At 33.3% G+C, this 17,007-nt stretch overlaps 3 protein-coding genes across 3 annotated transcripts in view; 1 reads left to right on the top strand and 2 right to left on the bottom strand.

The window, feature by feature from the left end:
- Positions 1–10,329, bottom strand: part of LOC134235664 (uncharacterized) — a 54,551-nt gene extending 44,222 nt beyond the window's left edge. Inside the window, exon 1 of the mRNA XM_062717802.1 lies at positions 9,194–10,329. Within this exon, the coding sequence (XP_062573786.1) occupies positions 9,364–10,299 (936 nt within the window). The 5' untranslated portion in view covers positions 10,300–10,329 and the 3' untranslated portion in view covers positions 9,194–9,363. The remainder of the gene's footprint in view (positions 1–9,193) is intronic.
- LOC134235665 (dnaJ homolog subfamily C member 4-like) lies at positions 469–6,619 on the top strand. Its single transcript, XM_062717804.1, has 6 exons — positions 469–550; positions 888–1,010; positions 3,577–3,691; positions 4,663–4,781; positions 5,009–5,131; positions 6,272–6,619. Exons 2-6 carry the CDS (start codon positions 934–936, stop codon positions 6,321–6,323), a joined length of 486 nt encoding a protein of 161 aa, XP_062573788.1. The 5' UTR covers positions 469–550; positions 888–933; the 3' UTR covers positions 6,324–6,619.
- Positions 6,657–12,328, bottom strand: LOC134235662 (NADP-dependent oxidoreductase domain-containing protein 1-like). The gene is made up of 5 exons (XM_062717800.1): positions 12,090–12,328; positions 8,737–8,933; positions 7,671–8,012; positions 7,317–7,503; positions 6,657–6,888 (listed from the first exon to the last, which is right to left on the bottom strand). Exons 1-5 carry the CDS (start codon positions 12,290–12,292, stop codon positions 6,717–6,719), a joined length of 1,101 nt encoding a protein of 366 aa, XP_062573784.1. The 5' UTR covers positions 12,293–12,328; the 3' UTR covers positions 6,657–6,716.
- Between the last annotated feature and the right edge of the window lie 4,679 nt (positions 12,329–17,007).

Genomic DNA, 17,007 nt, shown 5'->3' with positions numbered 1-17,007 from the left:
AAATTGTTTTACTTACCTGAAAAAGTTGACAAGCAAAAAAAAAAAAAAAAAAAAAAAAAGGAAAAAAAAGTTGCCCAAAGTCGAAAATCCTTTTTAGTACTCCAATTCTAATACTACATTTTCGGTACATCACTAAAAGTCTAAAAGTGGGGGCCAACCAGGCTTTCAATTAACATTTCCTATAGTATAAGTAAGGCTCAGGGAAAAAAAGTGGGGGGGCCAGGCCCCCCCTGGCCCCCCTGTTGCTACGCCCCTGAATTTAGTAATTGTCGGGGAGGCCGAGGGTGGCAAATTGAATTATATCTACCCCTGTACACTGCATTGGAATTTTTAATGCTTCAGATAAAATGTTAAAATTAACTTAAACTACTAGGATATAATCATTTCAAAATGTAAACAGAAGAAAGGGCACTGACAGCATTCCACATTATATCAATCCGGAAAAAATCTTGTAGGACATTGGTTTTATTTTTAGTTTCCTTCACTAAGCATCCGGTTGTTTGGTCCAGTTATGTAAACAAAAATATCGTGTGTACATTGCATGTCCTTTGTAAGTATCTACTTGGAGACGTAAACTAATTACTGAAGGGTGGAACTGTTATGCAACTGATGAATCAAATAAATGCAAGGAGGATAACAAATTATATGTATTGTAAAGAGACATTTCAATCACGGATAGTCATGTTATTAACAGTGTGCTCATCTGATATCTATCTACCCGCTGTTGTACATGTACTATAGGTTGTCGGTGTGGTTAAAGATGTAATATCCACGTTTTCTGATCAAAATTTCGCTTGCAAAATTATAGAACCACCATTTATGCTAATTTTATATTAGACAGATTTCGTTTTGTAAATGTAATTTCTTGGACAACTTTTCTTTTTCAGAAAATGAACAGGTAGTGGAGAATGGAATAACCAATCGGTGTTTAGCATGTACTGTATCAAGTCTGCAGTCTCCAAGAATGTCACTGCCTTTACTCCTTGTAAAAACCTCCTGGCAGTGAAAGGGTAACATGACATGATAAATCATAAAGTCACATATTGTATTATTTCTATCATTAAAACATGAGCATAAAGACCAATAATCACACTAAAACCATTGCTACAATACGAAATGTGAGCAGAGCATTCACAGACTTCTTCAAACACACAAGGTGCTTCAAAACATGTTAATTCCTCCCACATTTCTGATTTGGAAAGGGTGATTTAGATAGAACTGTCAAATGAATTCATCATTCACCTGGAGTCTCATGAACATAAGTTAGCAGTCACAAGAATCTGCAGCTGTCCCATGGTTATAATTCTGCCTTTCCCGAATGTTTTTTCTTAAAATAATTTTTCCATGACTTGCATATACACAATTCAAGTTTTCAGCATATTTTTACACCAGTTTTGATTTTTTGTGTCATCCCAAAACAAGGGCGGATTCAGGGGGGTTTGGGGGGGTTCGGGAAAACCCCCCTGCTCATTGATTTTTTTTTTTTTTTTTTACAAGTGTCATTTTATCATTTTGTTGCATTGATAAGACTCTAATAAACATAAACCCTTTGTTTGTACAACTGTGAAATATACATCCACTACGTAACAGGAAATCACTTTCCGCTTGAACGCACACAATACACAGGTAATCAACATAGAGTGCCTCAGAGATCGGGTAGTCCGTGCATCTAGTGAAGTCACAAGGTCACAGTACAATGTAGTCAGGTACCAACAACAGAAAACTGCAAAGTTACGGTGCTGCTCAGTAATATTCTTTTGCTGATAAAATGCATGTTTTTAAACTATGAATAAACTATTATTCATGCAGGTTTTTTTTACCGTTCTAAAATTAAATTAATATACATGTACATGTATTTTTTTTTTTACAAAAACAGGTTGGCTTAGCAAACCCCTCTAGTTTTGACAGATTCTCCAGTTTATGTAATTTTTTTCTTCAGTTAAGACAGTTTGTAATTTCATTAATTGTAGACGTGTGGTTATATTCCAAATCATATTGACAGTATATACTCTAGTAAGTTGAAAAGCACAAGTTAGGGATTCTGAAAAGAATTCAATTTTAAATTTTTAGTGTTTAAAAATTTGGTATATTAGTTGTATCTTGGAAGTTAGCTTGACATATGACTAAATTAATTGTAGGTGCATTTAAAGTAAACTAAGACAACTTGAAGTCAACTGCTTGCATTCCTAGTTTTAAGGTCAAGATCTAGTAAATGAAGGGTGCCTACAGATTTATCAAATTTGAAAAATAAATTCCTTTATTGATGCTTTACAACTTTAGCTTGGTCAAATGAGGTGTTTCGGGGCATAAATTGAAGGTAAACAAGATGAAAAACTGTGTTCTAAACTGTCATTTTCAATGAAAAATTAAGAAAACCAATCATGAATATGGGAGTTTTTTTCATACTCGCCATAGGAAATGCATCCAGATTGCCTACAGTCTCTCAGAAAACAGTAATTTGTATGTTCATGCCTCTTCTTTAAATCAAAATCAAATTTAATAAAGGTATCCAGTTTACTTTTCATATGATTTCAAATTGAATGTCATGGAAATACCCCATTTTCTACATAATTCTGCCAAAGATGTAAAGTACGGGAAAAAGAAAGTTGAAATTGATTATGACGTCATAATGGATCTAGCACCAAGAAAGTTATTTACTAGATCTTGACCTTAACATTTTTTTTAAACAAAGCCTAAAGTCTTGTGTTAAAGTTAAATTAAATTGAAAACATTTTATTAAAAATTTGTGATGATCGGTCTTTAAAAAAGCTACAAAAAGTACCCCCAAAATGCTGGAGAATGCACCATTTAGAACCATTTAAAACAAAATTTTCTCGGGGGAGGCCCCCCGAACCCCCACCTATGGGAGGGGGACACCCCCTCCCATGCCCTCCCCCTTCGGCCCTTTGGGCCTCAAAACCCCCCCACATGAACTTCTGGATCCGCCACTGCAAAATTAAGTAGAATAGGCCAGTATAACTCTTGAGATGATCAGTAGCTAGGATTAACTCAACTTACATAGGAACATATCTACTACATTTTCTTACATGGGAACATTGATTTTACACTTTTGCTGAAAATTATTCACTTTAATTTTATTTCTATATATTTCTAATGTTAGACACATATCTGTAACATCATTGGGGGTACCTAGGTAAATGGACAGTGGAGATTTTTTGAGTAGTTTCTTTTATTGACTAGGAACTGTTAAACCTACATGTACCTGGATCAGACTTGCAGGGATGATGCACCACCAAGCATACTTTGCATGCTCTACTTGAATTTAATTTTCTGAATAAGTGTCTGATGTTTTTTGACCAGGCTCTGAGGTCACAAAACTAAGATGAGCTCACTTTTGATCTGTTTCACTTTTCAAAAGGAATTTTTAGTGGAAAGTGAAACCGAGATCAACAGTGAGCTCATTCAAGCTTTGTCGCCCTGGAGCATGGTCTCTCTCCTTAGTACATGAATAAGGATGTTGAACTCAAACATAAGATAATCCATCTAATGATCTAATGATGCATTTGATACATGTATATACATTCAAAAAACCTCATTTTACCTCCCTTTTTTCAGGCAATGTTTCTGGACAACAAGCAAGGAACCGCCCACAAACTACGAGATACTGGGAGTAAAGAAGGATGCTTCTAGTAAAGAAATCAAGGAGGCATACTTTGAATTGTGTAAAACGGTAAAGAGTGACTTAATCAATAGACATTGACTATATATAATGACAATTTTAATTTATGATAAAAACTTCTTGGATATATTTTTTTATTTTTGAGCTAAGAAGCATTTTTAGCTCCCCTCGACGAAGTCGAGATGAGCTTATGCTATACCTCCGGCATTGGGGTCGGCGTCCCAGGTTAAAGTTTTAGGAGCAAGTCCATTCCCAAGTAACTATAAGCCCTACTTGGACCAAACTTGCATGGATGATGCATCTATGGATGGACTCTACCAGGCTTGCTTCGGATGCTGGATCTGACCTAAATTTTCCAGATGAGTGACCAAGTTGAAGTTTTTGGAGCAGGTCCATTCCCAAGGGACTATAAGCCCTACCTGGACCAAACTTGCATGGGTGATGCATCTAGGGATGGACACTACCAGACTTGCTTCGGATGCTGGATCTGACCTACATTTTCGTTCCCAAATAACTCTAAGCCCTACCTGAACCAAACTTGCATGGATGATGCATCTAGGGATGGACACTACCAGACTTGCTTTGGATGCTGGATACCTACATTTTCATTCCCAAGTAACTATAAGCCCTACCAGAACCAAACTTGCATGGATGATGCATCTGGGGATGGACACTCACAGACTTGCTTCGGATGCTGGATCTGACTTTATTTTCCAAACAAGAGACCAGGTTAAAGTTTTTGGAACAGATCAATCCCAATGAACTTCCTAGTCCTAGATATGCAGTATTAACAAAGTTATGAATATTTGTTTACACTATATATGTTTTTCATGCTAGACGTGTAGAAATGTGTATACGCCATGTAAGGGGTTAAACAGAACTTGCAGAACAGAATATTGTTGTCAGGATAAATACTAAATATTAAGAAAATATGATGTGAGATTTGCATTACTTACACTGATAACATTCGTCGAGGTGAGCTTTGTAATCTTTGATAACCTATGTTTCTGTACTGTTGGTAGATGCACCCAGACAGTAACAGTGGAACAAAAGATGTTCAGAACTTTGTGGAGTTGAATAAAGCCTATAATGTTCTAATAAACGAGAGTAAAAGGGCCAGATATGACAAAAAGTTAAAGGGGTATGTATACATTCCTAAGGTGGCTAAACCTTTTTGTTAATTCTTGTTGAAACAAGAAAGTAAATCAGAAACTGTTATTTTATTTCTAGTACAATGTATTATGCACTTGATCATAAATTGGGTGTGTCTAAATACATGTGCTTATACTCTAAAATATTTCATGTGATGTAGACCTGTTCTGCTTCAGGTAAAGAAATTTTGTAAAAAGGTAATTTTTTGTATTATAGGGAGGAGTTTTACAACCAAGGTTTGTCCAGTGAGGAGACCAAAGACACTGTGGTTTACGCTCCTTATATAAGGATTTTTATTTTGATTATCTATGTGATCGGATTAACCCAATTCGGTAAAAAGTAAGTTGATCACGGGGCTCTTTCTATCAACATCTTACATAAGTCAGTCTGTCAATCTAATGCTGGTACTATGTGTTTGGAGTATATTTTCTCACCCCATGCCTCAGTGTGATAATGTTTTACACACACAAAGTATCATTGACATTCATGATTGTTCCAAGTTTTTAGGTCAAAAATGATTAAAACAGTTTTCAATGAAAACTCTTTATTTTCTATTCTCTTGACCCAGTATGGTTCATATGCTCTTGTGGAAAGGTTGTGCAGTCTCCTCTGTCCAAAATCTTATCTGAAAATAGATCCTTTTAATTCCTATGAGGTATTTTGCCTAGGAGTTTTTCCCCTTAGCAGCCGCCATCCTGTAGGGCAAAGCAGTGAATTTTCCTCTTCGAGCAACCAATTCTAAATATGCATGCAAGAAATATATGGGGGAAAATATTTACAATCTTAAAATTATGAATTAATAGAGGCTTTAACAAAATGTATATTGATAAGAAAAATGGTGTTATCTTTACCTCAATAACCAGTAAAACAAACTGAACTTGGTTGACTAAAGATGGGAACTAGGAATGGCGGACATGGAGAATAACTCTTGCTTAAATCACCTCAGTGGAAAATATTTTATTTCTGCTATTACTCACAGAATGTTCAGGTGAATTGTCAAAGAAAATTACTGTGCAAAAACTTTTTTCTTCCATTGGTCTAATTTTGCTCAGGGTTATTTGACCACAAGTGACCTCAGGTAATGATGTACAGTGAACCATAGGTACAAGAAAGGTTAAGGGTCAGAAGATGTCAAGGTCAAAGCAGACTATGAAATCCTTTAGTAGTACAGTACATGTCTAAAGCTTCTGCCCTTGTGCAAGTTTGCTTCACACTTTACCCATAGTAAAACTTTTTTCTAGGACATGTACTGTAAATTTTAAAGATTTTGTTAACTTAAACTCCATGAAGGATATCTATTTTTTTTATCATTTATCTATCTATATATATTTAATTAATAAATTCAACTGAAAAGATAATATAGAATTCTTAAATAAATAAATAAAAAAAAAAGAACACAGGGAGCAAATACCAATGCTTATTTTAAAAGTTTAAGGTCAGAAAAGAGTGTTTAATTTTTATACCCTTTCTACTCCACAGACAGAATTATAACGTACGAAGTGAATGGAGAAGTTCAGATCAACCCAAATGACAATCCTCTTAATGAATCAATAAACTTTTTGAAAGTAATTACAACTTGGTTATGTGAGAGTATGTATAGAGTGTTTGCAAGTGTAATTATGGTTTGCTCATATGCAAGAGTAATTTATGTATGTGAGAGAAATTACATGTAATTAATGTTCATGTGGGATCAATTACTTTTGTTTTTGTAAGAGTGTGAATATTATTACAATTTGTTTTATTATTGTTGACTTATATATTTGAATCTGTGTACAATGTTAAAGAAATTTAATGGGTTTTTAAAAATGATTATGAAATTATAAAAAATGTTGATTTAATAAAAAAAAAAAATGAATATACCCGGTACTATAATTTTTATTTATTGATATGTATCAGCTCTTACAATTTAGCACAAAACTCTGAGTTAAGTTTCATCCATGTCTGGACCAAGCAGGGCTTTCCTTTTCAAGTATTCTTCAAACATTGTCAGATATCTGTTTATGAAAGCCTTTCTTAAATGTTCACTGGTCGACACACGCTTCTGCACAGATGTATTCACCTGAGATACCTTCACCAAGTCAAACCGCGGGAATACTCTAAAAATACAGGTACATTTTACAGAATTAGGCTGAAACAAAATTTTAAAACAAACTTGATAATGTGTCAAAAGTGGAAAACCCTGAAAATACCACAGGAAATTGATGTTACATATTTTTCTCATTAAAAAAATCATAACCCCACACATACCTAATAATTATTATATATTAAAAATATGTAACATCAAGTCAAGTGTGCGTGGTAAAAGAATACTACAAAGGTTTCTTTAATAATTCAAAACTAAGACCTTTTGAGAAGCATTTGAGTAACTTGTTATACTAACTGATCTGGTAAGAATTCACTGTATATTTACTGTGGACTTGCTATAAAATTTAATATGCTTTACTGCAATGGCTTTGATACTACATGTACATTAACATTATCCATTTATATCTTGACTGATTCTGCACAGGAGTGTTTATATTACCCGTGCATATCTTGATTCTTTTTGATGAAGTCAGACTCCTGAAGTTTATCCTCCGAGATGTCACAAAAAAGTGTTGTGTGAAGAATTGTCAAGCAGTCTGCCTTGTTCAGTCGTAGACTTGTACACATATTAAGGAGAGCAAATATCATCAATTCCCCGAACTTCTCATTGGTCAAAATCACACATTCTGTAATTGGTGCATTTTGACATAAACATTTTTATTTAATTGAAAGTTTTTTTTTCCAATTTAAATTTAATGATTTATTAACATGTAAAAAAAAATCTGATTTTCTGGGGTAGGGGATGGATTGGCCAGTGATGAAAAAAGATATATAATAAAAAAAAAAGACCTACCAGATCTAAGATTTCCAAATGGACATGTCTTTTCAACTGTAACAGGATTTTCGAGAGCAGTATTCACATTTTCTGAACAGTCCCAGGAATTTTGTTCACTTTCTTTGGTCCATGTTAGGTCAGGTTTTAGTATATTCGTAGTCTGTAGAATTTGTTTGAGTTTTTGGACTGAGTAGGCAGCGACAAAGCTGTAGGTGATGGTGTGTGTAGGAATGTGTTCTTTGATTTCCTCCGCCACGACTTGTACATGAGATGGCAGTACACAGATGAACACCACATGTGAAGTAGAGGCTAGTTTTATATTGTCATGAAAACAGTCAACACCCTTATTCTGTAAGTACTCTGAAATGAAAAAATTGATAATCAATTATTTTTGTTGCTTATCTAGATTTCTTATTTGCAGATGTTTCCCAAGTTCTGGACAGGATCATGATTTGTGCATGTATTGAAATGGTTTTGATTTAGACCAAGGACTCTCTACTTAGTACATTTGATTCATTTACTGTCCAAAAAAATCTTTCTAGAGTAAGTTTATATTCATGCAGGTAAAGAGCTGGGTACATTAGGTTTGGTAACTTGCCTTGTAAAATTGACAACATGATACCATTATAAATTTAAAACAATTGTTCATGTCTACCTTTAGTTTATAAGTTGCAATTTATCTCAACTAGCATGAATATTTATATATAACATTAAAACTAGTATACTATTCAGGATTATTCCTTTTTGGGGCATTTTTTTCTCCCCACTGCTAGGTTTAATGCAATTAGGTTTCATCCAAGTATTTGTGTGAAATTTTCCAGATGAAACCATTAAATCTCAGTTTCTAATAGAAGAGGGGAAAATGACACAGCAAAACTTTGATTATTTGTGTACTTTCAAGTCTAAACAAGAGCTTGATCACTTTAATTGATATGGCTAATTCTGGCTCTAAATGTATCCAGTTCTTACTAATATAACGTGAAAAACCACAGAGACTTGGGGTTATGGACCCCCATGCACTTTTCCTACATGTGAAAAACAATGAAGCAGGGAGCAATCCTACATCTCTTTAGATTAAATTTACCCAGTGTTTCTGGTCGTCTGGTGGATACTTTAAGGTCTTTTGGATTCACTCTGCCATATGTTAACAAACAGTGAGCTAACTGGCTGCCGACACGGCCACATCCAATGATACCAACTTTTAGTGGGTCTCGTGAATCCTTGTCCTGCAAGATCTTGGCTGTCATCTTCTGAGGACTTTTCATTTGTTTCTTTATTTGCCTGAAACAAACAGAAAATTATTTCTCAACATACTGTACATGTACTTAAAAAAGCAGTCCTTATATCTTGTGGCTTTGCCATGGTTAATAAAAAAACAATGCATAGTGAAAACTTATGTAGCACTATTTCATGATTATGATAAGATAAGATAAGATAATTTTATTTCCAATTTTGGGCCCAGAAGGCATAAAGGTTTCTTACAATGACAAGATAGAAAGTTCTAAAAGAAAGGTTATACTATATAGCTAGTAAACATATACAAACATAAACACACATACACACACATGTATATATCTGATATAATATTACAAGTAACTGGACATGTAGATGCAGCAGTTGGGGTTATCAAATTGTTAATTAACATGCAATCAAAATCAATATTATCAATATACATATATCCCAGTTTACAAATAAATATGTGTCTATAACATTATTTATGAAAACTCATGGCATTATGCCTTATTTTGAAGGCTTTGACAAGATATTCACTTAGCTTTGTAATAATTAGATTATCTTCATTAGACATTAACCAGAGAAATTTGTCTCCTTTTGATAATAATATGAAATTTTTGTTTAGTAATGAGATATCACGAAAAAATTTATCTCTCTCCTCAGTATATAATGGGCATTCAGTAAGAAAATGATATTCATCTTCTATATTGTTTTGATTACACATTAAACATATTCTTTTGTTTCTATCTAAGGGGATTCTTTGACCAGCATTATTTTTTACAGATTCATATCTGCCTTTTTCAATTCTTAGGTCATGAGCACTTATTCTAAATCTGCAAATGGATTTTCTTATTTTATGAGATTTAATGTACATATATTTTTCCATTATAAAATTTTCTTTAAACATAAAATAAGTAGTAAGTTTTCCAGATTCCAGTCCCTCTTCACGTTTCATTTTCCAATATTGTAGGAAGTGTTTTTTCAAATGTTTCTTAACTTGTTTTTTTAAAAATGTGTTTTTGTATGTTTTACATTCTGGTAATGAGAGATTAATTTTCTTACTATAATAAATTACATTTTTGTACCAGCAGTTAATATTGCCTTGATTAAGGTTAATATTTTCTGTATATGCTTTATGTAACAGGGAAGATTCTGGACTTGATTGCAACCTATGCCAGTATAATAAGATGTTTTGAATAATTGAAAAATACATAGGGTATCTTCCCAGTTCAGAAATTATTGCAATATTAGTACTTTTCTTCCCAGCTTCCAATAGATATTTACAAAATTTGATATTTAAGCTTTCTGCCTCCCACTCTTTAAAAATATCGTATAAATGTTTGTTTTTATCTTGTATGCGTGCTGTAAGGGTTCCCCAAATTTCACAGCCATATAATGCAACAGGCTTTATCATGTGATCAAAAAGATGTAGGAGTGTTTTGATGGGAGGATGAACAGCTTTTAGGTCTTTGTATAATTTGAAAGAAGCTTTAAGCGCTTTATAATATAGATGAGATCTTGCTTCTTTGAAGGATCCACATGAGGTTAAAATAATACCTAAGTATTTATATTTGTTTACACATTCAATAAGGGAATTTTCAAGTGTGAACTTTTCATTAATAAAATGACCACTTTTATTAAAGATCACTACTTTGGTTTTACTTGTATTAATTTCTAAGCACCAGTCTGTACAGCATTTGTAAAGTAGGTCTAATTTGTTTTGCAGTCCTTTTTGGCTATCCGATAATAAAACAAGATCATCAGCATATAAGAGTGAGGAAATTTTCTTTCCAGAAAGAGAAGCATGTCCAGTATTTTCTTCATCAAGTAATCTGGAAAAATCATTGAGAAATATTTTAAAAATATTTGGGCTTAATACGTCTCCCTGTCGAACTCCTATTTCTGGTCTATATGGGGGAGTTAATTTGTTACCTATTTTTATAGCGAGCGCAGCGAGCGTCGCGAAGCGACGCTCGCGAAGCGAGCTCAATAGACTAACGTGTATGAACAGAGGAAATTCGGATTGAAATCTGTACATACGTCAGCCAAATTTCTCTGTGCAACCTTCCCAGAATTCCTGCACTACCCAATGTCCCTTGCGCGAATAAATCAAAAATAGTAAAAAAAAAATTAAAGGAACATTGTTTCTTACCGAAATCTTAACGAAATGATTTTGCCTTACCTTATTCAAAAAAATACCCCCATGCCACAACACCGGCATTCACCTTGCCCTTCGGAAATGATACAAATGACGTCACCGGAAACTTACGAATTTTCACGAAGTTATGTCGGTTGCTTCCGTGAAACTCGGCTTAAACATACAACAACTTGCATGAAAAGAACGATTTAATGCAATCTCTTTTCCATAAAACTAGTGTTTGCGTTCTAAGTCAACAAAACATTTTATCTCATTCTGACGTCAGACTTTCGTCACTTCAACGGTTCGGGTATTTCCGATTTTGTCGGAAACTTCTGAGAATTTGCGAATCTCGATCCCGATGCTTGGGAAATGATATCTTTTGTTGTTTGTTTTCTTCTTTTTGCTTTATTTTTCTTGAATGACAGACAGTACATATGTAGGTTTATGATAGTAAATAAACTGCGCTCGCCCCAACGGTCACACCGTAAAACATATTATGATTATGGCTATGTCTGTACATGTTGCACAAAATGTTAAAAAACAGCCCGTTTATATTTAATTGTAATAGTTTTAATTTTATGCCTTCATGAATAACTGTGTCGAAAGCTTTGCGAAAATCTACAAAACAAGCATATAGCCTTTTATTGCCAGTGTTGATATATTTGTCAATTAGACATTTTACTACGAATAAGTGGTCTGATGTTCTGGATTCCTTTGAGAAACCTATTTGAGTTTCATGTATTATTTTATGTTCTATTAAATATGTATTAAGCCTGTTATTTAAAATGATATTAAAAAGTTTTGCTATGCTATTGTTTATTGTTATTCCTCTATAGTTTTGGGGTAATTTAGGATTATCTGATTTAAAGATTGGTGTTGTATAACCCTCTAGCCATTTCTCTGGATATATTCCAGATGTTAATACAAGATTATGTCAACCACTCAATATGCAGTGATTAAACTAATTAAATTTTGAACACATGTACATAAATTTATGTAAACAGATTCTAAATCCAATTCTTATGTTGCATCACAATTACATATGAAACTTTAAATTAGCGCACCTTGCTTCATGAAGAATATTGGCGAAAAATGTGGCCTGTGTACACATAGTTACTACCAGTGCGTGAGATCTTTTCCTAAGAACGAGTAGTTGTCTTTCGTCATCATTCAGTGCGCTTTCAAACTGTAAAGATTCTAAATTATGGGTGATATCTATTGGAGTAATTTCAACCGCAGATTTTTGAAGTCTTTTCATTAGCGCCATTTTGTATCTATGAAAGCCAACGCATGCGCTCTAGTGCTCGTCTTCTTATTAAGTCGATCTTAAAATGTTTCGTATGCCAGTTGTTGGAATAAATATTCGTAATAAACATCTAGAATACTTCCCTTTCTCAAATAATTGAAGATGTACGTTCTGATTTCAATATAATTGTGTATTTTATTAAGAATTAATACCAGGGAACGTGAACAGACTGATAAAAAAAAAATAACTGCAAGAGAGAGAGAGAGAGAGAGAGAGAGAGAGAGAGAGAGAGAGAGAGAGAGAGAGAGAGAGAGAGAGAGAGAGAGATTGTATTCTTAAAGAATGTATTAATTTGCTGATTCTTATCTGTAAATTTTATTAAACTGAAGAAAAAAAACAACAAAGGAGTGGATGAGAATGAGGAAGGGTACTTTCACCAACTCCTTTTAAATCTTGACCACAAACGGAAAAAAAAACTTTAAAAAATATTTTTTGTGGTAAGCAGGTAATAAGCAAGACATTTGCCTCAGTATGGACTGAAAAAGAAGAATTGTCCCATTATCGTTTCATTACTAAAAAGGGATTTTTTTCTCTAAGTAGAATATCAAAATTCATCTTCACTTCAGGATTCATTAGTCCACACATTGTCATGGGGCCCTTAAAGTTGTGAGGATGTTCAAACCTTCAAGTTTTAGCTAAGGTAATTATTGGCTTAATATGAATAGACATAGGTTCCATTTTCCCATAATCTAAGAAAGTAGTATACAAATGAAAATTAATGCTACTTTTAGTGATGTGCAAATATTGTGATGCCCCCTAATGCTATCTCCCATGCAGAGCTGTCATTCGTTCCTCTCTCAGCAACTTGAATTTGAAATTTTAGAATCAATAGGCCTGGAAACAAGAGTTGATAGTCAAAAATGGTTTTTATCTAGTGTATACAAACCACCAAATGTTCATAATTCTACTTTTTACGATGATTTTTGCAAAACGTGGACAAAATAACTACAAAATACGATAACATTATGTTTATAGGAGATATGAATTTTGATCTGCTAGATAAGGATAAAAGCGCCCCTTTGCTAGACATCTGTGATATTTTTGATTTTACAAATCTAGTTAAAGGCCCAACTTGTTTCACCAGAATAACTAAACCAAGTCTGCTTGATGTTTGTTTGACTAAAGATGATACTAAAATTAACAAGATATGCAACTTTAGCTGTGGCCTCAGTGATGTCCATAATTTTATAGGTGTTCAATTTAAATGCAACATCAAACAACCAGATAGCAAATGGGAGAGATGCCGTACCTTTAAAAATTTTGATGAAGAATCTTTTATATCAGATCTTGCGCAGGTGGATTTCTATTATGAGGACCATAATGATATCAACTTAGCGTTTTCTGATTTTACCAACAAGTTTGTAACCATTATAGACAAGCATGCACCAATGAAAATGAGAAAAATAAGACCCAATCAGGTTCCATACATGAACAAAGAACTACGCAAAGCTATCTATAACAAAAAAAATGCTACACAACAAATACCAAGCTTGTAGGTCAAGTAAGAACTGGGAAGCCTATAGAGTTCAAAGAAACTATGTTACAAAGTTAAAGAATAAATCAGTTAATAATTACTTTTTGGAAAGATGTACAGGTGGTCCGAAATCTAAGGACTTCTGGCCCACTATTAAACCCTTTTTAACAAACAAGGGCAGTTGTGCACAGAAAGATACAGTCTTGTTAGAAAATGATGTGATTGAAACTGACCAATCCAAAATACCAGGAATCTTCAACGAATTCTTTGTTAATGTGGCCAAAAACATAGGAAATTCAAATATAAGCACTGACGATAATCACCCAAGTGTTAAAGCAATTAGGGAAAACTTGCCACAACTCAGTGATCAATCTTTCCAATTCAAATCTATTGATGAAGAATTTATAAGTAAACAAATTAGTAAGATCAATACCAGAAAAGCTACAGGCATAGATGGGATTTCCCCAAAGTTACTACATTACGCAAAGCGCCTGTTATTATCAGTCCCTTGACCAAACTTGTAAATATATCGTTGTTATCCTCAGTTTTCCCAGATGCCAAGTAGTCCCTATTCACAAAAAGAACAGCGTCCTAGATAAGGGAAACTACAGACCAGTAAGCGTCCTCCCAGCTCTTTCCAAGGTTTTTGAAAATGCAATCAACACTCAAATATCAAATTATTTTGAGAAAATTTTTAACCCTTATTTAGCGGCATTTAGATCAGGGTATGGTTGCCAATCGACCTAATTAAGAATCACCAAGGATTGGAAGAGAGCTCTTGATGAAAATAAATATGTTGCTGCTATTTTAATGGACTTATCCAAGGCATTTGATTGCCTCCCTCATGATCTTGTTCTGCTCTAGCTAAAATCTTATGGTTTTTCCCCACCTGCGGTAGATCTAATAAAGAACTATTTATCTTGCAGAAAGCAGTGTGTCAAAATTAGTCAAAATATAAGCACCTTATTGGATATCTTGAAAGGTGTACCTCAAGGATCAATTCTTGGGCCAGTTATTTTTAATATTTTCATTAATGACATTTTCTATTTTGTAAAGAATTCAGACTTGTACAACTATGCAGACGACAACACCTTATCCAAATCAGATCCTATCTTACAAAATGTTATTACTACTCTTCAAAAGGAAAGTGGCACTCTCATCGATTGGTTTTCAGCTAATAAAATGCAGGCAAACCCAGAAAAATTTCAAGCAATAGCACTGGGGAAAAAGACGCATGATAAAAACATTACTTTAAACTTGAATGGTACAACTCTTGCCTGTGAGGATGAAGTGAAACTGCTTGGTGTTACTTTTGATTTTAATTTAAACTTCAATTCTCATATATCAAATATTTGCAAGAAAGCAGCTCGACAATTAAATGTGTTAAAACGTGTCGGGAAACATCTTTGTAAACTGGGTAAACTTACCATCTATCACTCCTTTATAATGTCCAACTTTAGTTATTGTCCTCTGGTATGACATTTTAGCAGTGAACAAAATTGCAAAATAAATAAAAAAAATTTCAAGAGCGAGCACTAAGATTCCTATATAATGACTACACAAGCAGTTATGACCAGCTACTAGTAAAATCAAACCTCCTCTCACTGAAAATCAGGCGTATGAGAGCCATGGCCCTTGAAGTTTTCAAAATTATGAACAAGCAAAGCCCACTGTTCCTGCAAGATTTAGTTCAACAGCGAAATTCCACATACAATTTTAGGTATCAAAAGACTCTGAAATTACCTAGGCCAAGAACCACTAGGTATGGAAAACAGTCATTCGGCTATGCGTCTGCTACGCTGTGGAATTCTTTACCAAATCATGCTAGGGAACTTTCCACCCTCAGCCAATTTAAAACTTTCATTGAGACATGGACGTGGGAAAAATGCAAATGCAGTTCCTGCAGAAACCACAGCGTGGGACTGCATAGCTGAGGAGACAATATTTATCTGTTATTTATTCACTTAGTTTAGAAACAATCGAATTTTCATTTATTTTTGAAATCTTTCATTTACCTTAATGATACCACCTCATTTTACTCCATTGTTTTCCTTTTTTTTTTCCCTCTTTACCCCCACAACAATGCATATCTTGCCTATGTAGGTAGGGACTGACCCAATCACTAGGCAGGATGTGTATTGACGAGGAACATAAATTATTTTTAAATTATTGTTGTTGTTGTTTTTTTTTTGTTTTTGTTTTTTTTTTTAATTTTCTCCTTCTTCTTTCTAAATTTGGTTTAGCTATGTCTGTGTGAATTTTTAATTTTCTAAACTTTCAAGTTTATTTATTTATTTATCGTTTTTTATTTATTTATTTTTATTATCATCAATAATACAATTAGTTATTTTTAATCTAAATTTATGGGTTAAACGTAGTGCTTAATTTTTATTACTATCATATGACTTTTATTTATTTATTGATAATACTCACGTTATATTTATTTTTGTTCCTCTTAATGCAATCATATTGCTTTTCAAGTTGTCTATTTTTTTCTTTAACTTATTCTAAAGAAATTATAAATTGTTAAAATTTGTTAAATTCTTAAAATTCGTTTTATCTGTCATATGTATGTGTATATATGTACATGTGTTTTTGCATGTTTTATTTATGTTGTAAATGTTTTCTTGTGATATTTTAACTGTGATAGTCGGTTTAAGAGCTCTACAGAGCTCATGTTTCTTGTTATGTAATGTATACAATGCCGACTTTAAATAAAATTTACTTACTTACTTACTTACACCTTTGCAATGGGCTCACATCAAGATTTTTGACCCAACGTATAAAACGTGATATTTGCAGGATTTCTTCAAAATAAATTAATAGCTCAATGATTTATTAAATATCTATCTCAAAACTAAAAAAAAACAAAGAAAATGAATCAAAATGAATTAAAACAAACACACACTATTCCCTTTATTTATCACTATGATATATTTACATCCACTGAATATTTTCTTCTTTATTTCTTAAGAAAACCCATTGTGTTCATCCCTGCATAAACTACATTAGGCATATCACCTGTACAGATTTCTTGATCAGTGGCCGTTCCATCAATGAAACGTACAAAGACGTTCGCATCATTAACACAATAATTAATATTTTTAATCCTATTTAAAATGATAATTTAAACAGATATAAATATAAACAATAAAATGTCTTTCTTTGTTTGTTGTTACTGGAATGAACGGTCGCAGCTGTT

The sequence above is a fragment of the Saccostrea cucullata genome, unplaced genomic scaffold, assembly GCF_032062105.1.
Source record: "Saccostrea cucullata isolate Sc308-1 unplaced genomic scaffold, CSIRO_AGI_Scuc_v1 ctg192, whole genome shotgun sequence".
In the NCBI taxonomy this organism is placed as follows: domain Eukaryota; kingdom Metazoa; phylum Mollusca; class Bivalvia; order Ostreida; family Ostreidae; genus Saccostrea; species Saccostrea cuccullata.
This window is presented reverse-complemented; position numbering and strand designations above follow the sequence as displayed.